Source organism: Xenopus laevis, chromosome 8L, assembly GCF_017654675.1.
Source record: "Xenopus laevis strain J_2021 chromosome 8L, Xenopus_laevis_v10.1, whole genome shotgun sequence".
In the NCBI taxonomy this organism is placed as follows: domain Eukaryota; kingdom Metazoa; phylum Chordata; class Amphibia; order Anura; family Pipidae; genus Xenopus; species Xenopus laevis.
In genome coordinates this window covers 108,908,265-108,932,752 of record NC_054385.1, presented here as the reverse complement: position 1 = coordinate 108,932,752, position 24,488 = coordinate 108,908,265, and the positions used below count along the sequence as shown (strand labels likewise).

The window sequence follows — 24,488 nt, the reverse complement described above, 5'->3', positions numbered from 1 at the left end:
AACCACTTTCTATACGGTGCACATGAAAAAGAACCCCTCTTATTACATAAAGGGAAAAATGCCGCTCATTAATGTATCCGGTACCAGCTATTGTTGGATCAGCTCTTTCAATAAAATGTGCAGAAGCTTGCTCCTTGTTTAATAACTCTCAGCAGCCAATCAGCTGTTTCCTTCCAAAGAGGTAGATTGCTACCTGCTGATTGGTTGCTGTAAGTTACTAAAAAAATTACCCTGTTGTTACATAAGCCCTGAAGTGTATTATGTCCTAAATGACAAAAGTATTGGCGGAACACTGAGAGATGCTTTCAGAACCTCAACCTGATGGTTCCGTGCCCCTGGAAGAAATATATCAATCTAGATTATCAGATCAGCCTACCCTTTGTACAGGTATGGGACCTGTTATCCAGAATGGTTGGGACCTGGGGTTTTCCAGATAAAGGATCTTTCTGTAATTTGGATCTTCATACCTTAAGGCTACTAGAAAATCATATAAACATTAATTAAACCCAATAGGCTGGTTTTGCTTCCAATAAGGATTAATTATATCTTAGTTGGGATCAAGTACAAGTTCTTGTTTTATTATTACAGAGAAAAAGGAAATTATTTTAAAAAAATTGGATTATTTGGATAAAATTGAGTCTATGTGAGACGGCCTTTCCATAATTCTGACCTTTCCGGATAATTTATACCATACCTGTACTTAAATATTATAGGGGTTATTTTGTATAGGGTTTCTTTACATACTTGCTAGGTTTATGCTTACTTGTGCTTAATCAAAAAACCCAAACACAGCCGGGCCCTAACCAGCAGCTTTGCTAGGATAGAGGTGATTGTATTTTAATTTGGAGGGGGTCCTTTCCTGCATGAAATCTGCACATGAAGTTGTTGCTTCTATTTGCAGGCTGCACAAGCCAAGCATTACAACCTGCACGTATCATCTTGATCATTCCTGGTATCTAAGGGGCAGGAGCAGAAAGGGGGCCCGGCCTTAAATCTTGCTTGAGATGTGTTTGGGGAAAAACAAATCCAGGGTAGGAAGAAGCAGAGGAAAGGTTTCCGGCAACATGTTTTTAAACAAGCTAGCCTGATTTCCTGTTGTGCGAGAAAGAGAGAGAGCTCCTTGTGTGTTCCCACAGGGCATTTTAATTCGCATACCTACCTTGAGTGCTCCCACTCACCACAAGAGGGCGCTCAAGGTGTTTGAATACCACAATAGTTGTGTGCATTATAGTGTCTCAGATGTGCAGACCCTTGTTGGATTCACTCACAGCTCTCATGTGAATATTCCATAGTAGGCCTGTCCTGCCTATTTCTATATAATATAATTTGATTGCGTGTATCTGACTGTGTCTAATCGAATGCACACAATGGTTGCCCTCACATGTTGGTGGTCCTACAGCACAAACACAACACACACAATCTAGTGGCTGTAACAATTGCCATAGAGCACTTTGTGCTTTAGCTGCAACTATTGCAAGAGAAGCTCCGGTGCACTAGGCTGCCTGCTATGGAATCTGCTCCATCACTCCATGGAAATCACCTGGGTCGGAGCATCCAGAGATCAGTGTAGTAATCACCGTTCCAGCTTCAGTTTGGTTATGCCATGAAGGTTGACTTCTTCCCATTCATTTCTTAATAAGACATGTTTATTAATATCCCCAGGCATCGGTAATCTTTGTATTCCACGCTTACCTTTTGCTATGCCAGGTCCGCTTGTGTGTGCGTTTAATTATGATAATAGGATAATGTCAAAGTTCTTAGGAAGGCATTGGCTCTGCCCAGGTCATGTCACACACCAATACAACTATATTTTATATTTAAATATTTGTGCCTTTTCCCTTTTCCATGTCCTCAATTCTCCCTTCCCAATCTCCATGTCCGCTCTGCCTCTTCTCCCCGATCTCCACTCCCTCTCTGACTTCTCCCGATCTCCATGCCCTCTCTCCCTCCTCCCCAATCTCCATTCCCTCTCTGCCTTCTCCCAATCTCCATTCCCTCTCTGCCTTCTCCCAATCTCCATTCCCTCTCTGCCTTCTCCCAATCTCCATGCCCTCTCTGCCTTCTCCCAATCTCCATTCCCGCTCTGCCTTCTCCCAATCTCCATGCCCTCTCTGCCTTCTCCCAATCTCCATGCCCTCTCTGCCTTCTCCCAGATCTCCATTCCCTCTCTGCCTTCACCCGATCTCCATGCCCTTTCTCCCTCCTCCCCCCCGATCTCCATGCCCTCTCTGCCTTCTCCCCGATCTCCATTCCCTCTCTGCCTTCTCCCCGATCTCCATTCCCTCTCTGCCTTCTCCCTGATCTCCATTCCCTCTCTGCCTTCTCCCAATCTCCATGCCCTCTCTGCCTTCTCCCAATCTCCATTCCCTCTCTGCCTTCTCCCAATCTCCATTCCCTCTCTGCCTTCTCCCAATCTCCATGCCCTCTCTGCCTTCACCCGATCTCCATGCCCTTTCTCCCTCCTCCCCCCCGATCTCCATGCCCTCTCTGCCTTCTCCCCGATCTCCATTCCCTCTCTGCCTTCTCCCCGATCTCCATTCCCTCTCTGCCTTCTCCCAGATCTCCATTCCCTCTCTGCCTTCACCCGATCTCCATGCCCTTTCTCCCTCCTCCCCCCCGATCTCCATGCCCTCTCTGCCTTCTCCCCGATCTCCATTCCCTCTCTGCCTTCTCCCCGATCTCCATTCCCTCTCTGCCTTCTCCCCGATCTCCATTCCCTCTCTGCCTTCTCCCCGATCTCCATTCCCTCTCTGCCTTCTCCCCGATCTCCATTCCCTCTCTGCCTTCTCCCCGATCTCCATTCGCTCTCCATTCCTGTTGTCCAATAAAAAAGTAGGCCAATATGTTTCTATGTCTGTGAAATAATAACAAGAGAACAGAAGCAATGATGTTATGGGCTCAAAATAAACATAAACTGTATTTTCATTTGTTTGCCCATGAAACAGGGCCTTGTTATGTAACCAGCACAGAGAATTCTGTACTGTTTAACCTCTCCAAACCTGGCATTTTCCTTCATACACTTCCTGGTGTATCAGTATTATTCAGTAAATATTAGTGCATGGGTGAGTATAGGTGCAGCGCTCAGGCCTTTCACTCTAGTGAACCCGCAGTGTTTATTTTATTTTTTGTGGTTCAAAATATTTCACCTGTGCACCTCAGTCATTCTGTTACAAACAGCATTTTTGCTCAGATATTTGCTCAGTAGATAATGATGCCCTAAACAAGCCAATGCAGAAAGCCCCTGCAAAGTCAAGCAGCATGGCACCTTACCAGTCCTGTATGAAATATATATATATATATATATATATAGTGCCTTGTGTTGTCACTTCCTGTTAATTTAATACTGTATAAGAGTGTAAGTAAGATTCTGTACCCACAGTGCCTTGCTTTGTGTATTTGCAGCCCTGTTGGGGTTAAACATTAAGCAGGATCAGCAGAGCATTGTTTTAAAGCTTTGTTTATGGACACAAGCTGCAAACAGGATGCTTCTTTTTCCTGAAATACACGACAAGGCTATCCTCCGTATCCCCCCTCCCCATCTGTAGCCCCTCTCTTCTCTCTCCGCTCTCTTCTCTCTCCGCGGCCGAGAACCTTTATAAATTGCCACTTATTGTGGCTGACGTCAGTAAGGCCAGCACTTATACCCTGCAGCTACTACTCATGCTTAATGAACAGGGCACAAATATTGGATAATTTATTCTTGTCTTCATAACACTTCGAGAGGTTTATTACGGATTATGAGCTTGATATCTTTGTATCTTAGAGTAATTCTGATTATCTCCATCAGATTTCCATATCTAGGCAGTGAGTCATTTCATGCAGGTGCCTCTACATTCCCCAGGTGCTGCTCCCAGTACTGTTACCTATATCATCCGTTTTATTACAAGGGCCCAGTTTGGAATAACTGCAGCCTTGAAACAGATTTGCCTTCTCATAAAAGATTTATTAACGGCAAATAATGCATTCCAGTATGAAGGTATATTTAATGAATTGCCCAGGGCATGCCTTCTGTATGTTCTGCATTGCTTGCTCCTTTATTCATGGAAAGCAATATTGTTTATAGAGAGAGAGGGCGGAAAGCAATAGAGAAAACGAATCAAGGGCCCAAAACACCTTTTTCGCAGTCCTCTAAAATGTTTTTTTTTTTTGGGGGGGGGGGGGGGGTTTACCAAACTAGCATGCTGTGGCACTCAATATGACAAACCCTCACTGAACCATGCCAGTGCAAATGGGTATGGAAGTGTTGAGAGTGCAAACTGTAAGAGAGGGAAGGGTTAAGTGTAGCACACGTAAGGGATCTATATTAAGGTCTAATATACTGTTCTGTTTGATTCCATGCAGATAAGGAGAGTCTGATCACTGACAGTGGGAAGCTGTACGCTCTCGACTTGCTGCTGACTCGGCTGAAATCACACGGCCATCGAGTGCTCATTTACTCCCAGATGACGCGGATGATCGACTTGCTGGAGGTAAAGGGGCCAGTTTATATAGAGACACTAAAGGAAAGGCCATCTTGTTGGACAGAATGAATTTGAAAAGCTCTTTCTTTTTTTTTTCATTTGAACATTTTATTGATTTTCAAAGAATGATAGGTGAAACAGTCATAATACTGAAAACACAGTATAAATAAAAGTAGCACAGTGTCACTTTGTCCGTCACAATTATACAGAAGCGTACATTTAAGCATTGAGATGTACAGTGGTGTGAAAAACTAATTGCCCCCTTCCTGATTTCTTATTCTTTTGCATGTTTGTCACACTTAAATGTTTCTGCTCATCAAAAACCGTTAACTATTAGTCAAAGATAACATAATTGAACACAAAATGCAGTTTTTAAATGAAGGTTTACGTTATTAAGGGAGAAAAAAAACTCCAAATCAACATGGGCCTGTGTGAAAAAGTGATTGCCCCCCTTGTTAAAAAATAACTTAACTGTGGTTTATCACACCTGAGTTCAATTTCAAAGGTTATAAAGCAATTTCTAAAGCTTTGGGACTCCAGCGAACCACAGTGAGAGCCATTATCCACAAATGGCAAAAACATGGAACAGTGGTGAACCTTCCCAGGAGTGGCCGGCCGACCAAAATTACCCCAAGAGCGCAGAGACAACTCATCCGAGAGGCCACAAAAGACCCCAGGACAACATCTAAAGAACTGCAGGCCTCACTTGCCTCAATTAAGGTCAGTGTTCACGACTCCACCATAAGGAAGAGACTTGGGAAAAACGGCCTGCATGGCAGATTTCCAAGGCGCAAACCACTTTTAAGCAAAAAGAACATTAAGGCTCGTCTCAATTTTGCTAAAAAACATCTCAATGATTGCCAAGACTTTTGGGAAAATACCTTGTGGACCGACGAGACAAAAGTTGAACTTTTTGGAAGGTGCGCGTCCCGTTACATCTGGCGTAAAAGTAACACAGCATTTCAGAAAAAAAACATCATACCAACAGTAAAATATGGTGGTGGTAGTGTGATGGTCTGGGGTTGTTTTGCTGCTTCAGGACCTGGAAGACTTGCTGTGATAGATGGAACCATGAATTCTACTGTCTACCAAAAATCCTGAAGGAGAATGTCCGGCCATCTGTTCGTCAACTCAAGCTGAAGCGATCTTGGGTGCTGCAGCAGGACAATGACCCAAAACACACCAGCAAATCCACCTCTGAATGGCTGAAGAAAAACAAAATGAAGACTTTGGAGTGGCCTAGTCAAAGTCCTGAGCTGAATCCTATTGAGATGTTGTGGCATGACCTTAAAAAGGCGGTTCATGCTAGAAAACCCTCAAATAAAGCTGAATTACAACAATTCTGCAAAGATGAGTGGGCCAAAATTCCTCCAGAGCGCTGTAAAAGACTCGTTGCAAGTTATCGCAAACGCTTGATTGCAGTTATTGCTGCTAAGGGTGGCCCAACCAGTTATTAGGTTCAGGGGGCAATTACTTTTTCACACAGGTTTGGATTTCTTTTCTCCCTAAATAATAAAAACCCTCATTTAAAAACTGCATTTTGTGTTTACTTGTGTTATCTTTGACTAATAGTTAAATGTGTTTGATGATCAGAAACATTTTGTGTGACAAACATGCAAAAGAATAAGAAATCAGGAAGGGGGCAAATAGTTTTTCACACCACTGTTTATGATTCGGTAATGCGCACATTGGTAACATAATGTGCTACAGTTTAGCTCTTTCGTCAAACCAGTAGGGAAGGAAGGAGGGTTTAGGAGGAAAGAAGAGATAAGGGTGAGGGTGAAAAGCTCTTTCAATTCAACATCAAATTCCAATGAGGGTTCACAGATTTCAGCACAATGCATTAGTGACAGGTGTAATATAAGATACACACTGTCACTTCACACTTGCAGATGACCAGGGCATAGTATAGGCAGAAGCCTAGATGTGTGTGTTTACACAACAGCCAATTTCTTTTGCTTTTACATGGCTTAAAGGGCATGTAAAGGGAAAAAAAATCCCATTTATACTTTCTTTAATGAAAAATAAATCTATCTGCAATATACTTTAATTAAAAAACGTCTAACACTTTTCTAAGAAATCTGACTGTTTGCAGTGAAATTCTCCCTTCTTTTTTTGATCTGACAACTGTAGATAGGTAATTTCAGACGGTCCCTAACTGCTCTACAGGGAAACAATCATATTCTCAAACAGCAGGGGGAGCCCTTACTTCCCTGAACTCGAGCCGCTTTGTTTGTTTCCCTGTAGAGCAGCCGGCGACCGTTTAGAGATTCATATCCGCAGCAGTAACAGCAAGTAAATGAAGGGGGAATTTCACTGCATACAGTCAGGTTTTTCATAAAAAAAGTTTTTTTTATTATGGCGATATAACGGAGTGCTGGGGGGGGTGTGTGTGTGTGTGTGTGTGTATTCAACATGCTCTTCAGCATTCTATATAAATATATATTTAACTGATAGCTATTTTATCTAAACTTAAAATAATTCCGGCATTGAGTTTTGAGAGCATTGTCATGTCTGAGTGAAACTGTGTGTCCCTTCCCCAGGAGTACATGGTGTATAGGAAACACACGTACATACGACTTGATGGATCCTCCAAAATTTCAGAAAGGCGAGACATGGTGGCAGATTTCCAGAGCAGGTAAGTGACTGGTTACAGCTTCTCTGCTTGTACAATGTGATTGGCCAGTGTCCATGAGTATGACTTGCATTCTAACATAAAATATAGCTTGCCAAATGAGCCGACCCATTGTGATATGGACATTTAGAAAGGCCAAGGAAACCTATCCAAAGTAGTTTTACAATATGTAGGGCAGCTTGGGGGCATATTTGTTAGCATTAGTGCTTTTCAGTGCTGGAGCCTCCTCTGCAAGGAGTTTATATGTTTTTCACGGGTTTCCTCTGGGCATTTCAGTTTCCTCCCACTCTCCTGATAAAATTGACTCTAGTGCCTGTAAATGTGATACGGACTTTAGATTGTTCGCTCCACTAGGGCAGGCACTGATGTGAATCATGTATGATCTTTGTAAAATACTGTAGATTATGTAGGCTCTATATAAAAATTATAAAAGTCGCACACTGTAACACTCTGCACTTAATATCCCCCCGATAAAAAATATAAATAGAAATATACATACTACATACAGAGTATTTCTTCTGGCAGAAAACTTTGGCAGACAAAATACCTGTTGGTGACAGATGGACCTTGGTGCCAAACTTTTGCCAGTGCTCTTTTGTCAGTTGGTAATGCCAAAGGCCAGTTTCATGGATTCTTAATTATTTCCCTGTTTTCCTTCAGAACGGACATATTTGTGTTCCTGCTCAGCACCAGAGCCGGAGGATTGGGAATTAACCTCACAGCTGCTGATACGGTAAGGGCACCCTTGCATGAAAATACTTTTCTAGAGAATAGTGTACCCCTTTTATAAAATATAAGAATATTACAGGTTACCATTGAGTTCCATAAGCATTTAAAGGCACAAGGCTGCAAGCGTAAAAGGGGTAGTTTACCTTTAAATTAACATTTAATATGTTATAGAATTGCTATTTTTAAACATTTTTTTAGTTGGTCCTCATTATTTTTTTTTTTTTTTTTATAGTTTTTCAGTTATTTGCCTTCTTCTGACTCTTTTCAGCTTTCAAATGGGGGTCACTGACCCCATATAAAAAGAAATGCTCTGTAACACATTTATTGTTATTGCTACTTTTTATTACTCATCTTTCTATTCAGTCCCTCTCCTATTCATATTCCAGTCTCTTATTCAAATCAATACATGGTTGCTAGGGTAATTTGGACCCTAACTACCAGATTGCTGAAATTGCTAACTGGAGAGCTAAAAGCTCAAAAACCACACATGATAAAACATGAAAACCAATTGCACACTGTCTCAGAATATCCCTCTCTACATCATACTAAAATTTTATTTAAAGGTGAACAACCCTGTTAAAGCTTTTAGGCAGGCCATGCAACTTGGACATGGCTACTAATATGCCAAACAGCCCTGTTTTAAAGGGTAAATGCTTTACGGGGAGGCACATTTATCAAAGGTCGAATTTCGAATTCATGTGAGTTTTTAAAAACTCCCCTAAACTCCCATAAATTCGAAATTCCCACCAATCAAAATTCATTAAAAAAAATGTAATTCTTCAAACTTGGATAAATTAAATCAGCCCGGAAACTTGATTCGAAACAAATTTTCTCTGATATAAACTCGAATGTCAGGAAGGCTGCAAACAACTTCAAATTGATCACTGGACATCTCCCATTGATTTAATACATTTCGAAAATCGAATTCAGATTTATTTTTTTAAAAAAAAAAAAAAACCTCAAATGAAATTTGAATAACTCCCTAGTTGAATTTGACAGTTTTGACCATAAAAAAAAAAATTAGAATTTTCAATTGGACCCTTGATAAATCTGCCCCTTAGAGTCAAGCAATACAATTTTTGATGTATCCGTCTTTCCTTACCAGTGGTTGCTTCATTTGCTTTCTTTTTTGTGCAGGTGATATTCTATGACAGTGACTGGAACCCAACTGTGGATCAGCAAGCCATGGATCGGGCTCACCGGCTGGGCCAGACCAAACAGGTCACGGTATACAGGCTCATTTGTAAGGGCACCATAGAGGAGAGAATACTACAGAGAGCAAAAGAGAAGAGTGAGGTGAGACACAAAACTGTTGTAGTGTTCTGGTTAGGAGCAGTGGCTAGCACTTTTACATTTACATACCATTTCATCTAATAATACATTCCATCTTATCTTGGCCCAGTTACACCTGCATACGCCTAACAATCGTTTCTTTGTTTTTGCAGATCCAGCGGGTGGTGATCTCAGGAGGAAACTTTAAGCCAGACACCCTGAAACCGAAAGAAGTGGTGAGCCTGCTGCTGGATGATGAGGAACTGGAGAAAAAATGTATGTATTATGATCAGTCCACAATTAAACCTCCCCAGCCAGCTCCAAGCACTTCAATATACTGAAAGTTGTGTCCCTTTAAAATACACACTTCTCATTCTTGCTTGTGTATTTATATTTGGGATGCACCGAATCCAGGATTCTGTTCAGGATTTGGCCTTTTTCAGCAGGATCCGTATTCGGCAGCATCCTTCTGCCCGGCCAAATCAAATCCTAATTTGTATATGCAAACTAGTGGTGGGAAGGGAAACCATGCGACTTTTTGTCACAAAACAAGGCAATAAAAAAATGTTTTTCCCTTCCCACCCTTAATTTGCATATGCAAATTTGGATTCGGTTCGGAATTCAGCCGAATCTTTCGCGAAGGATTCGGGGGTTCAGCCGAATCCAAAATAGTGGATTTGGTGCATCCCTTATTTATATGTACATAAATTGTACTTTAGCATTAGTGCCTCTTATTGTAATAAACCGGGAGGCCAACATTTATTTCTCTGTCGTCTCTGGGGGACACAGGGACCTTAGGGGTTAAGCTCCATCCTCCAGGAGGCAGGACACTTATGAAATTATTCAGGGGGCGTGTCTGGATAGCCAGCTTAACCCCACACACTTACTTATTCCAATCAGTTTTTTTAAGTGTCCCGCACAAGAGTTGAAGCCGCGCTGCCTAGGAACCAGCGGGGTGGGGGGCAGGAGCTGGAACTCTGCGGCCGGCACACCTTCTCCACTTCTGCATATCTAAGGAGAAAAAAGGGAGTGCAGCCGCAGGGAGGCGCATGGCACCATTTTGGATTAAGGTACAACGCCCTTTTTTCCCATATAACCCAAGCGCGCCAAAGGGCACCATCTTGGATTCGCTAAGCGCAAACAGGAACGTTACTCCAGCGTGCCACCACAGCACACACTGCTCCCAGTCCCAGCATTATTAAAGGCGAAGGAAACCTAGGTGGCGCAAAAACCCTCCCCCCCCCTCCCGTGTGTTGCCCACCCCCCCCCTGGCCTACCCTTCCCGCTGGGCAAATGTTCCTAACTTGTTACTTACCCTTCTGCGCAGGTCCAGTCCAGGGAGTTCACAGATGACATCTTCTTCCACACGATCTTCTTCCTGCTTTGAACAGCGTTTTGGCGCATGTGCAGTAGGAGCATTTCGCCAGTACGGATCTAATGCGCGTGCGCCAAAAGTCACAAAGTACTTTTGGCGCATGCGCAGTAGATCGCACTGGCGAAATGCTCCTACTGCGCATGCGCCGTTCAAAGCATGAAGAAGATCCCGTGGAAGAAGATGACGTCTGTGAACTCCCTGGAATGAACCTGCGCAGAAGGGTAAGTAACAAGTTTGGGGCATTTGCCCAGCGGGACGGGTAGGCCAGGGGGGAGGAGGGAGGGTGGGCAACACACGGGAGGGGGAGGGTTTTTGCACCACCTAGGTTTCCTTCCCCTTTAACTGGGAGGAGGATTAACCCATTCAGTGCCACAAGGAAGGCAGCTGAGAAAGCAGCCACATCCCACACGCCTACCCATTCCAACACTTTACTGACAGGGGGAAAAACCCCAGCAGGATGGCAGAAGGTAAGGCAGGGGGATTATTCCCTAGGGCGGGGGTAACCCCAGCAGCGGCGCAGGTGTCCCATTTCGCCTGCACAAAATGCCAGGCTAAATTTTTGGGGGGCCAGGGCAATTCGCTCTGCAGACTCTGCTCTGGGGTCAGAGTTCAATCCTCACCAAGTGCCAAACCCTAAACAGATTTAAGGGAACTCAGACTCACAGGGCTCTTCCCAAGAAACAGGAGAAAACCGACCCAAGAGCCACCAGCACCACTTTGGGCTGTACAACTCTCACAATCCTTGGCCTCCTTGCAGGGTCTGCCAGCTATTGCAGATAATCTGGGAAAGATGAGGAAACACCAAGTGGAAAGCAGGGAAAAGGATGCACAGCATGACATTGATGGCATCATTAAGGGAGTACTAGAGATACTCAATATCACGCCATCTCAGGAGGAGAAGGGTCAGACCACAGGCCCTTTCAAAGAAAACAGAAGTCTGTAGCCTGTTTTCCGGCACATGATCAACTGACCAACCTGATACAAGAAGAATGGAATTTTCCAGAACGAAAGTTCCAAGCTACTAAGAAATTCTCAAAGTCTATCCATTGGTCGATAAATGGTGCACCCCTCCTACAGTAGATGCACCTGTATCACGCTTGTCTAAATCTACGACACTCCCGGTTACCGATGCTGCAGTATTTAAAGATCCTGCCGACAGGCGGATGGAAGGTACTCTGAGTGCTATCTATTCAGTCTTGGGGGCGGCGCTACAATCCATGCTGGCGTCAGCGTGGGTCTCCAGAGCCATACAAGCATGGGCAGAGGCCCTTCTCAAAGATGTACAAGATGGAGTGCCTTGGGCTGAAATCGCAGCATCCATTCTTCCCATTGTGGACACATCAGCCTACCTATGCAACGCCACTCTCGATGCTTCCCAATCCATGGCCAGGTCCTCAGCACTCTCAATAGCAGCGAGGCGGATTTTATGGCTTAAAAGTTGGTCAGCAGATGTCAGCTCCAAAAAGTCCCTTACATCACTTCCGTTTAAAGGTCAACGGTTGTTCGATGAAGAACTGGAAAAGATCATTTCCCAAGCCACAGGAGGAAAGAGTACCTTCCTTCCACAATCTAAAAGCAAAACAACCACTACCTCTAGACGAGGAAGGTTTTTTCGAGGCCAAGCGGTCGTTTTCCCAGACGAAACCACTCCCCACCTAGGTCATTTCCGTTCAAAACCAGGTGACAGAGGTAGGTCGACCTGGAAGTCTAATAAGACCCACAACAAGCCCGCAAATGGTAAATTGACAACAGCCTGACTGGCCACCCCCCCCCCCCCGGAATCAAGGGAACAAATAGGGGGAAAGTTACTGCGATTCCGGGAGGCTTTGATACAACACGCCTTGGTAAAAGAGATGAGTGTCAGAGGGGTACCACATCAATTTCTTCACATGTCCCCCCAAAAATCTTTCATGTCCAGAGTTCCATAAAACAGGGCTTTTTCAAATGCATCACCAACATGGAACTAGCGGGAGTCATGGTGCCAGTACCCTCTCAAGAATAATTCTCAGGGTTCTCCTCAAATCTCTTTATTGTCCCGAAGAAGGATGGAACATTCCGAAGGATGGAGTCCGCTCGACTCGATTCAAGATGGAAACCCTACGCTCCGTGATCAGGGGAATGGAAGAGGGTCAACTACTGATGTCATTGGACATAAAGGACGCATATCTCCATGTACCGATCTGGCCACCTCATCACCGCTTCCACTGATTTGCATTTGCCAACAAACACTACCAGTTTGTAGCCCTCCCATTCGGATTATCAGCAGCACCCCGGGTGTTTACCAAGCTAATGGCGGTGTCGTCCCTGCACCTACAGGGAATCTCAATCACACCCTATCTGAACGATTTACTCATAAAGGCCAGAACAGCAGAGCAAGCAAAACAAGATCTCTGTCTAGCATTCTCAATGCTCCAGAGTTTCGGCGGACAGTGAATTGGTCGAAGTCCAACCTACAACCCAGCCACGAAACCTACAACCCAACATGATCACTCAACTAGTCTCTCTCCCTCCCTCCCTCACGAAAAACAAACAAAGCTCAGAGACCAGATCAAACGTCTACTTCACCCTCCGCAGATCTCAATACATGCAGCAACGAGAGTGCTGGGGGTAATGGTCTCCGTAATAGAGGCAATACTGTTCGTACAGATGCACCTTCGTCCGTTACAGATGAATATACTTACTGTCTGGAAAGGGGGTCCACTGTCCCGAACGTTCTCCCTGTCCCAGCGGACCAGGAACTCTCTCCTCTGGTGGTTGAAACCCTGCAACCTAAACACAGGACAGTCATGGGCGACACCAGACTGGACGGTCATCGCCACGGATGCCAGCCTGTAACTCCAGTATCAACATACTGGAGTTAAGAGCCGTATGACTGGCACTCGAAATATGGACACAGTCACTTCGACAAAACCAGTACGAGTACAGAGCGACAATGCCACAACGGTAGCATACATAAGCTGCCAGGGAGGGACCCGCAGCAAGGCGGCCCTGGCAGAAGCTCAACAAATATTACACTGGGCGGAAAGCCACAACGCACGGTAGTCCGCAATCCATATACCCCGAATATCCAACACAAAGGCGGATTTCCTGAGCTGCAATCAACTAGAACCAGGAGAATGGGAATTACACCTGGAAATTTTTGCCGAGCTAGTACATCGCTTGGGGCATCCTCAGAACGACCTCATGACCTCCAAAAACAATCTCAATGTACCCAAGTACTTTGCTCGATGTCGGGATCCGACAGCTGCAGGGACGGACGCAATGACACAATTCTGGCGATTCCGGGTAGCATATGTCTTCCCACCTCTTCCCATGTTACCTTGGGTAATAAAGAAGATATGCAGATATCAGCCCCGTTGGTACTATTTCAGACAAGACTAGCATTAGATGATTCCATTCATGTAGGGCGTTCAACACCTAAGACTTCCTTTCCGCTCCCCAGTTCCTGGCTGGGACTTAAACCTAGTTCTCGAGGCGCTACTTGATCCACCATTTGAGCCCATGGATTCCATTTCAGAGTCAATGCTGACCAATAAGGTGGTGTTTTTGATGGCAATATCATCAGCTAGACGAGTGTCCGAACTGAGTGCTCTGTCCTGTGAAGAACCCTTCCTAACCTTCCACAGGGATAAAGCCGTTCTGAGAACTGTACCTTCCTTCCTACCTAAGGTGGTCTCCCATTTTTATGTCAATCAGGAAATTGTAGTGCCAACCTTATGTCCTGATCCAAAGAATGAAAAAGAGCGCCGACTGCACAAGTTGGATGTCGTTAGAGCACTTCGTTGGTACATGGATCGTTCAAAATCCTTTAGAAGTTCTACTGCCTTGTTCATACTACCAGCGGGGCATAAGAAATGCCGGGCAGTTTCTAAAGCCACATTGGCAAGATGGATCAAAGAAACAATACGTCAAGCCTATTTAGCAAAGGGGAAGGTTCCACCACTGAATGTTCGAGCTCACTCAACAAGAGCAATCGGAGCCTCCTGGGCCTGGCGCAACTCTGCCTTAGTGGAGCAGATCTGCAGAGCGGCCACCTGGTCCTCTGTTCACACATTTTCAAAATTCTACAACCTTGACACGTACTCCTCAGCGGAGGCGGTGTTTGGCTGCAAAGTACTGCACTCTGTGGTTCAGTGAAAGTGTCAAATCATTCTATTCCTCATTCCCACCATTTGTCTGGGGCTGCTTTAAGTCCCCTAAGGTCCCCCAGAGACAACAGAGAAAACAGGATTTTTGATACTCACTGTTAAATCTGTTTCTCTGTAGTCGATAGGGGGACACAGGGCTTCCCGCCCCTTGAGAAATAGTTGACCATGTTGGTCTCATGGGAATAATTTTACTGTTCTGCCATTGGTTATCGTTTTATGCAGTTAATATTGCAGTATCTTTGGAACAAGTAAGGGCTCTTACTGACAAGCGGTTGTAGCTGCGCTCCCCTGCATTCCGTTTTTCTGCGTTCAGCCGAAGGGGAGCGCAGGAATAGACGCATTACGTTTTTTCCAATGGGGCTGTACTCACACAGGCGCGTGTAGGCTCTGAACGCAGGATAAATGCAGCATGTTGTGTCTCAACCTGCGTTCGGCGCCTACACGCGCCTGTGTAAGTACAGCCCCATTGGAAAAAACGTAATGCGTCTATTCCTGCGCTCCCCTGCGGCTGAACGCAGAAAAATGGAGCGCAGCTACAACGGCTCGTCAGTAAGAGCCCTAAGTGTGTGGGGTTAAGCTGGCTATCCAGACACGCCCCCTGAATAATTTCATAAGTGTCCTGCCTCCTGGAGGATGGAGCTTAACCCCTAAGGTCCCTGTGTCCCCCTATCGACTACAGAGAAACAGATTTAAAATCCTGTTTTTTACTGCACAGACTGATTAACCCCTAATTTTCTGCCTCCAGTGCGTCAGAGGCAAGAGGAGAAACGTCAGCAAGAGGAGACCAACAAAGTGAAGGAGCGCAAGAGGAAGAGGGAGAAATATGCAGAAAAGGTAATGTTTTTTTCTATATGTAAAACCCTGTAACCATCCCGATGTTGTCAAACTACAAGTCACAGCTCCCACTAGTCTCAGCTGTTGTACTGGGAGTTGCAGTTTGATGACATCTGGAGGGCACAAGGCGGTTGCTAGCTGTCTTTAGTTAGCAACACCATGAAAGGCAAAAAGCTTTTGTTCTGCCATACTGCTCTGGTGAATACTAGGAGGAAGTATCCCCTTAATCAAATGTTTTTTTCATTGCAGAGGAAGAAGGAAGATGATGTGGACGGGAGGCGGAAGAAGGAAGGGGTTAATCTGGTGATCCCTTTCCTGCCCTCAGCTGATAACTCCAATATGTCTGCAGATGGGGAAGACTCGTTCATCAGTGTTGACTCTGCAATGCCAAGTCCATTCAGTGAGGTGAGCTCTGATTGGTCATTAGTTGTCCAGTTTACACAATGGTTCCAAATATCCCCCATCTAAACATTGCTGTGCGATCTAGGGATTCTTAAAAGGGTGGTTCACCTTTAAAGTAACTTTTACTATGTTATAGAATGAACAATATTAAACAACTTTGTAATTGGTCTTCAATATTTGAAAGCTGAGAAGAATCCAAAGAAAAAGGCAAATAACTAAAAAACTATAAAAAAAATTAGTTTTTTAGTTATTTGACTTTTTCTTTGGATTCTTCTCAGTTTTCAAATGGGTGTCGCTGACTTCATCTAAAAACAAAGTTACACATTTATTGTTATTGCTACTTTTTATTACTCCTCTTTCTATGGAGGCCTCTCCTATTCATATCCCAGTCTCTTATTCAAATCAGTCAATGGTTGTTAGGGTATTTTGGACCCTAGCAACCCCTTTAATGTAACCAGTAAGTACATGTTTCCAACAGTTTTGAAGGAAATAGCCTTGTGCCACTGGAAACTTTTGCCTAGTTCCCTACACAAAACAAGTCCATGGAACACCCACTAAACCATTCGGCATTCTGGAACCCTGTGAACAATTTAATGCACAGAGCTCATCTATAAACAAGGTTTTTAAGTATTATTAAAGTAGTGTGTAATTATTTGATTAGCCATTTATTTTACAATCCATTGGCTACGAAAGTCAGACACTGCTATGCAGCTTCCACTAGGGGGCAGTGTACCTATTGTAAAAACTAAATGACGGCGTTATTTCTGTGTTCTCTTACACTGCATTTCCTTTAAGACTGCTAACAGCTGTACATTGTTTATGTAAACGGTCTCAGACCTTTGTTTTTTTTTTTTAAATAGTGAAGTATTTGTGCATTCGAGTCACTTTGCCTGGGATCTTCAATTTATTCTGGTTAGAGGATACGTGAACTAATGTTTTCTGTGAGATTGATAATCACAGGAGACCTAATTAGACGGCAACCTTTCTCAGTTCAAGCCCCCATTGAAAGTTTAACCATTGGTTAGGGTCCCCTTATTGTATGGGTATAGGGTTGCCACCCGGCCGGTATTCCGTTAAAACACCTGCCGGGGCCGGTATTACAGATTTACCAGCAATGTAGCTGCCGGTAAATTTGTAATACCCTTAACAAGACCCCTTGGCCTGCCCCCAATCCCCTGGAAATGTAACTTTTGTCCTCCTTTTTTTTTCTAATGGATTTTTTCAAAATGTTTGTCTCATTTTAATTTGCAAGCAAAACCGTTTGTATACCTAATATTGCAACTGCTCTATTTTGGGATGCCTGGCTAGTGACTGGAGACAGCTTGATCTTTAAATAAGCGATATATTTCTTTACAGAATAAAAAGTGTCTAAAATTAAAGGGGAACTAAGAAGGCGGGAGCAAGGGAAGGAACAGGAATGTTGCAAATGCTCTTGCTCTATCTATCTCTATATATCTATCTATCACACTATCTATCGCTCTCTCTCTCTCTCTCTCTCTCTCTCTCTCTCTCTATCTATATATATATATATCTCTATATAAATATATCCATTTATCTCTCTCTATCTCTCTGACTTAATGACAATTAATATTTCTTTATTATGGGGAAACTGACGTTTAGGCTACCTCCTTAGCATTTCTCAAAGCCGAAACGTCAGTCTCCCCATAATAAAGAAATTTGAGTTCTGTGAGTGCGGATCCCTTCGACAACGAGACACACACGCACACACACACGTACATATATGAGGAAGACCATTCAAACAAAGCCTATATTATACTACGCTTTTCTCAAGACAGACACACCCAAAAGACCATTCCAGCCAATCGGGTCGATGTTAGTTGTTTTTGGAGATGAGACATACAGACAAGGGAAATCAAGTTAGGATTCACCGTCGATCAAATCCCATAGTCAATTCTCCAGGGGTCCCTTTGTTAATCCAGCAGGGTCTCTTTTCCTTGGCTATTATTGCCCCCGCACCAGTGTGTCCAGTTATTTGCATCTCTTTCATATGGACTGTAATGTAGCTGCAAGGATTGTTTATGATAGGATGTCTGTTGTCCAGGCTTCTACCTTTACAGTTGCCTTGTGATGGAAAGACAGATGTCTTTTAAAGGGGTTGTTTGCCTTTAAATGAACTGTTAATATGACGTAGAGAGTGATATTCTGAGACAATTTGCAGTTGGTTTTCATTTTTTTTATTATTTGTGGTTTTTGAGTTATTTAGCTTTTTATTCAGTAGCTCTTCAGTTGGCAAATTTAGCAATCTGGCTGCTAGGGTCCAAATTACCCTAGCAACCATGCACTGATATGAATAAGAGACTGGAATATGAATAGGAGAGGGACTGAATAGAAAGACGAGTAGTTAAAAAGTAGCAATAACAATACATGTGGAGCCCTGAAGAGCATTTGTTTTTTAGGTGGGGTCAGTGATCCCCATTTGAAAACTAGAAAACATTATGAGATGAAGGCAAATAATTCAAAAACTATAAAAATAAATAATGAAGACCAATTGAAAAGCTGCTTAGAATTAGTCATTCCATAGTATACTTAAAGTTAACCTATTGTGTGCATGTGCGCTTACTGTGGAACATTCAAAATGCAGTACTACACCCAAAATATTCCTAGAACTTGACTTCTATAAAACATTAGTGACAGGATTCTGCACTCCTGCATTCATATGCCCTTCTGTCTCTCTATGAACTAGATTTCCATCAGCAGCGAGCTCCATACAGGATCCATTGCACCAGATGAAAGCAGCAACGACATGTTGGTTATAGTTGACGATCCTTCCTCCTCGGCACAGCAGTCCAGGGGCACCAATTCCCCCGCCTCCATCACTGGCTCCGAAAATCTCAATGGTAAGTGTGCGAGAGGAAATGGAATTCTCTGTGTTGATTTTCACATTGCAGCCTTAAAGGGCAAGTCAACCCCAAAATAAAAGAAAATATCATTCTAAGCAACTTTCCAGTATACATGTATTAAACATTTCCAGTGCTCTTTAAGTTATTTGTAAAAGCAATGGCTTTTAAAATCAGTATTTGCTTAACTCCTGGTTGTTACTTTTTAAACAATGTTGCAAAAGTGTTAGTTCCCCAGCAAAGATGGGTCTGTTTATCCGCTGCCTTGCCTTACATTGTATCAACAGTCTGAGCAATCCAGGGCAAAGAAGAGAAAGGGACAAACACTGCTTTCAATAGCAAAACATATACAAATAACTAGGGATGCACCGAATCCACTATTTGGGATGCGGCCGAATCCTTGGTGTAGGATTCAGCTGAATACCTAAGCGAATCTGAATCCTAATTTGAATAAGGGTCAGGAGAGAAAAAAGTGCAAAAAATTCTTATTTTGTGATGAAAATTCATGCGTTTTCCCTACCCGCCCCTAATTTACGTATGCAAATTAAGATTTGGTTCGGCCAGGCACAAGGATTCGGCCAAATCAGAATCCTGCTGACATAGCCCGGTTCCTGCCCAAATCCCGAACCAAATCCTGGATTTGGCGCATCCCTACAAATAACTTAAAAATCATAGAAAATTTGTATTGCATGTAAATTGCAAAGTTGCTTATAATAATGTTTTCTTTTGTTGGGCATTTTATTTTGGGGGTTGACTTGCCCTTTTTTCTGCCTGTATTTGCCCTTATCTCTGCTCATACACAACAGAATTCCTATAGGCTCCTTTAGCCGTGAGCACATATTTTAGGGAGGCCCATCTTAGAAATTGTGTCATGTGTTCTTGCCTGTCGTGGACATTGTTGCAGCCTGTTATCATTGTCATTTTGAAATTCCCCTTGGCCCATGTGCTGGGTTTGTGCCAGATTAAGGATCAGAAGCAAGATGCATTCCTTCACCAGTTTTGGTTATATCTGCCTCTAACACTCTCAGATATAATAGAGATTTTCTAGTAGAATCACAGCAAGTAGTTGCGCTTCCAGCTCCCTTGGGAACTATTGCCCTTGCTTCACCTCTGCTGAGGTTTCATTGTAAGCCATTCAGATAACGGCTCTATTGTGAAGTTGAATTAAACATAGGGTTTGAGGCATATAACATTGCTAGCAAGTTGGTTCATATTACACTATAGCTAATGATATCGCTTTATTGCATTGAGCAGGGGTTTCCAACCAGGAAACTCCAAATAGCAGCCGGGGAAACACCAGTCGGAACAGGGGACGGGCCAAGGTTGGTGCAAACGGCTCGAAAGGAGGCAAGTCCCGGAGCCGCAAATCCACTGCAGGTAGCGCAGCAGCAATGGCCGGAGCAATGGCGGGAGCAGCCGCTGCTTCTGCTGCAGCCTATGCGGCCTACGGATACAGCGTTTCCAAAGGTAGGAGATGCTTTACTGTTCTCTCAAAGCCCAGTTGCAAATCTCTTACTCTCGTAAGTCTCTAACTATGCAATTAGCACTAAATAGCACTCACCTATGCATGTCCCTTCACTGGCTCCCAATCTCCTCTAGAATCACATTAAAACTACTAACACTCACATTCAACTTAACAATGAAGCCCCTCCCTACATTTCATCTCTGCTCTCAAAATACTCTCCTTCACTCAACTTTTGCTCTGCTTCTGACCTTCCCCTCGCTTCTCCTCTTACCACTTCAGCCATTCTCATCTACAAGACTTCTCTCTGGATTCTGCTTTTCTCTGGAACTCTCTGCCTCGAGCTGTCAGACTCTCCTTTCTTCCAAACTTTCAAACGCTCCTTAAAGACCCACGTGTTTAGGGAAGCTTATTCAATGTATCTTTTTATTAACCAGTCATATTATAAATCACAAAATTGTTTCTATAATCCTTATGTACCCTAACCTTTAGTAAACCCTTGTTTGTTATTCACCATTTATTCCCCGTTTGTTATAAATGAAGGTATAGCACTGCGTAACTTGTCGGCGCTATATAAATAAATGATGATGATAATTATTCTATTTGTCTCTCTCTCTATAGGACTCCCAGCCAGCAGTCCCCTCCAAACCTCTTTGTTGCGAACTTCAGGGATGTCTGACTTTGGCCCGCTAAACACATCCTCTCCCATCAAATCTCCATTAAGCAAACGCAACAATCCCATTGGCTTAGCCCCAGAAACTCCAACACGGAGACACAGCAAGGCTTCCAATACCCGGGGAGGGTTATAGTGCTCTGTTTTTAGGGCGTTGTGGCTGAGAGTCTTTGAGGGAAACTTCATTTTTTGTTCGGCATCCTTTCTTTGACATCCCATATAGTCTCTGAGAGCAACAGCACAAATATGATCGCTTTCCTTGTGCCGGATAACTGCTATGGGCCTGTTGGTTTGGTAGTGGGGGGAACTCAAGGTATTTGTATTTGTTCAGAATCCTTTATTCTTCTGTTTGCCCTGTCCAGGGATATACAAAAAAAATGAAATTAAATAATGGTATATCCCAGGTTTTAGGAGTGTGTCTTCGTTTTCCAGGGTCATTACTGGAATATGTACCGCTCACTCCCCAGAGACCTTGGGAATTGGTGACAATGCAATAATCCGTTTTTGGCCCCTCCGCTGCCCTAATTTATACAGTCCCTTTCTAACGTTGCTTGCACTATTGTCTACCCTGAAAGTGGGGTGACGAGTCAGTGAGTAGAACGGACTACTGAGTGATGCTTCTGCTTTCATGAGACAATACTCCAAATGATCAGACATAATAAGGAACCTTCCAGTCCAACTCATTTCCTTCCTTCGTCCAAGATATTTCTTAGTGAGAGAAGCGTCCGAAGCTTTACCTCTTCTCCGCTGCATCAGTCTTTTATGAATTATGGGCAATGACAGGCCCTTTCTCCGTGACTGAACCTGATGAATGGCCTCCCGTGAGTGACAGGACCATCCCATTGAAAGGACTTTTGTTTTTTAACAAGATACATTTATTAGCATGGGCCAGAGAGAAGATGCTTCCTCCCCTCCTGAGCTCGGCTGCATGTTCTTATGTGCGAGAGAGAGATAGAGACAACATGTTCTGCTCAAGAACCTTCCAGCCTCCTGGAGGCACCGCTCATCCCTTCACCCCTGCCTTTGATTTGCACCCCTGCATTTCACTCAGTGACCCAGAGTATCACAAGTGTGTATGTGTGTGTGTGTATATATAATGTAGTGGCAATCTAAACAATGCAAAGCCTTTTTTTTCTCCTTTTCCTCTTTACAATGTGTTGTCTATTTTTATATCTGAATTTGTACATATGTATAAAAAAGAGACACATCTTTCTTTTACTAACTGGAGGAAAAAACAATCCGAAATAAATTGAAGATAATTTTATTGAACTTTGTACCTCAATTCTATAATGTAATTATTTGGCATTGGACTAGGGAGGTGATCCTTTTATCGTGAATTGCCTTTAACATTTTCCAGGTTCCTCTTGGAGTAGACGGTCCCTGGGTTGGCTGAGACTGGATTTGCAGAGTCTATTTCAGGTAATAAAGGGATTGTTCCCCTTTAAATTAACTTTTTGTATGATGTAGAGAGTGATATTCTGAGACAATTTTCTATTAATTTTTATTTTATGAGTTATTTATTTATTTATTTTATTTTTTGAGTTATTTAGCTTTTTATTCAGCAGCTCTCCAGTTTGAAATTTCAGCGATCTGATTGCTAGGGTACAAATTACCCTAGCAACCATGCATTGATTTGAATAAGAGACAGGAATAGGAATAAGAGAAGGCCCGAATAGAAAGATGAGTTATAAAAAGTAAATAAATATAAATGTGAAGCCTTACAGAGCATTTGTTTTTGGATGGGGTGACTGACCCCAATTTGAAAGCTGGAAAGGTCAGAAGAAGGCAAATAATGCAAAAAACAATAAAAAAGAAAAATGAAGGCCAATTGAAGCTGCTTAGAATTAGATATTTTATAATATACTAAAAGTGACTTGAAAGTGAACCACCCCTTTGAGGTGGCCATTCACAGGCAGATTTTCAGGCACTTTAGATCAATTTGATAGTTTATCTGCCTCCGACAGGCCCACCGACTAATATCTGCCTGATGTTGATTGGGCAGATGTTTGATTTTCGTGTCAGATCAGGGACCACGTTGGCTAGTTCATGTGGTCCTCTCTCCGACTGCTTATAAACCCGCCATAATCCAATCCATGATTTTTTAGTAGATTTAAGGTATGAAGATCCAAATTATGGAAAGATCCATTATCTGGGAAAACCCCAGGTCCCGAGCATTCTGGATAACAGGTCCCATACCTGTCCTAGATTTAATTATTTTTTTTTTTTAGTTTCCAAATATTCTTTATTGATTTTCAGAAAGAAAAATAAAGCAAGTTGGGTATACAGTATACTTTCATGCATCATACATTTCTTTACGCATTACCGAGTACACCGTTGGGGAAGGGGAAGGAAGGGTTGTTAGTAAGGTTAAGGATCCGGGTACAGGGGTAGAGAGAAAAGGGGGGTAAAAAGGCATATACCTGTCCTAGATTTATTGGTCCTCGAAACACAGTAAAATGTTGCATAGTGAGAAAAAAGGTCTACAGATCTGTACTTCTATTGCATGGCTGAGTACCTTCTCACATACATAGTCATTCTCTTCACTAAGGCTACACAGAGAAACTGTTGATCTGCTCTGGGTTTGAGCCTAAACATGCCCTGTGTGAGCAGTGATAGTCAGATGTTATGCTGGTCAGCGCTCACAAATCAGGCAACAGTCCTACTGAACACAAAAAATATTCAATAAAGGGCTGCTTCACCTTTAAGTTAACTTTTAGTATGTCATAGAATGGCCAATTCTAAGTAACTTTTCAAAATGTATTATTTTTTTAATTATTTGCCGCCTTCTTCCTCTTCTGACTTTCCAGCTTTCAAATGGTGGGTCACTGACCCCATCTAAAAGCAAATGCTCTGTAAGGCTAAAAATGTATTGTTATTGCTACTTTTTATTACTCATCTTTCTATTCAGGCCTGCTTTTATTCCTATTCCAGTCTCTTATCCAAATCAATGCATGATTGCTATGGTAATTTGGACTCTAGCAACCAGATTGCTGAAATTGCAAACTGGAGAGCTGCTAAATAAAAATCTAAAAAAAACTCACACAAATAATAAAAGATGAAAACCAACAGCAAATCGGCTCAGAATATCACTCTCTACATCAGGCTAAAAGTTAATTCAAAGGAGAACAACCTCTTTAATGTAATATCGGCCAAATGAAAATAGAATTTTAAAAAACTTTTACTTGTCCTTTTCTCATCTTGAATGCAAACAATTGTAGGACTTTACATTTCTTTAAACAGGCTGAACTGGTATATGAAGCCTTTAAATTATATCTCATAGCTGAGGGCACTTGCAGCGCAACCAACCTGTTTCTTTATCTTTGGAAAAGCATCTGCAATGTCCATATAATGGTGTGTGTATATATATATATATATATATATATATATATATATATATATATATATATATATATATATATATATATATATATATATAATACACAAAAGCCATGAATATCCTGTAAATTATATCCTTATAAACCGTGAGTAGTGATGTCATCAGTTATAAACGGTGAGTAGTGATGTCATTTCTGTCACATGACTCACTAAAATTTGTGTATTATAATAAATAAAGTACCCCCAGTTGTAAAATATGAGGATATTAGAAGTTACCTCGGAGTTCCATGACCTGTATAAAAAC

General features: G+C 42.7%; 1 protein-coding gene across 1 annotated transcript in view; it reads left to right on the top strand.

Annotated features, from left to right (window-relative positions):
- ino80.L (INO80 complex ATPase subunit L homeolog) overlaps positions 1-22,112 on the top strand; it is a 78,414-nt gene extending 56,302 nt beyond the window's left edge. The window contains exons 27-36 of the mRNA XM_018231253.2: positions 4,342-4,469; positions 7,004-7,098; positions 7,756-7,828; positions 8,962-9,120; positions 9,270-9,372; positions 15,365-15,453; positions 15,703-15,858; positions 18,560-18,713; positions 19,968-20,180; positions 20,797-22,112. Of these exons, the coding sequence (XP_018086742.1) occupies positions 4,342-4,469; positions 7,004-7,098; positions 7,756-7,828; positions 8,962-9,120; positions 9,270-9,372; positions 15,365-15,453; positions 15,703-15,858; positions 18,560-18,713; positions 19,968-20,180; positions 20,797-20,984 (1,358 nt within the window). The 3' untranslated portion in view covers positions 20,985-22,112. The remainder of the gene's footprint in view (positions 1-4,341; positions 4,470-7,003; positions 7,099-7,755; positions 7,829-8,961; positions 9,121-9,269; positions 9,373-15,364; positions 15,454-15,702; positions 15,859-18,559; positions 18,714-19,967; positions 20,181-20,796) is intronic.
- Positions 22,113-24,488: the final 2,376 nt, after the last annotated feature.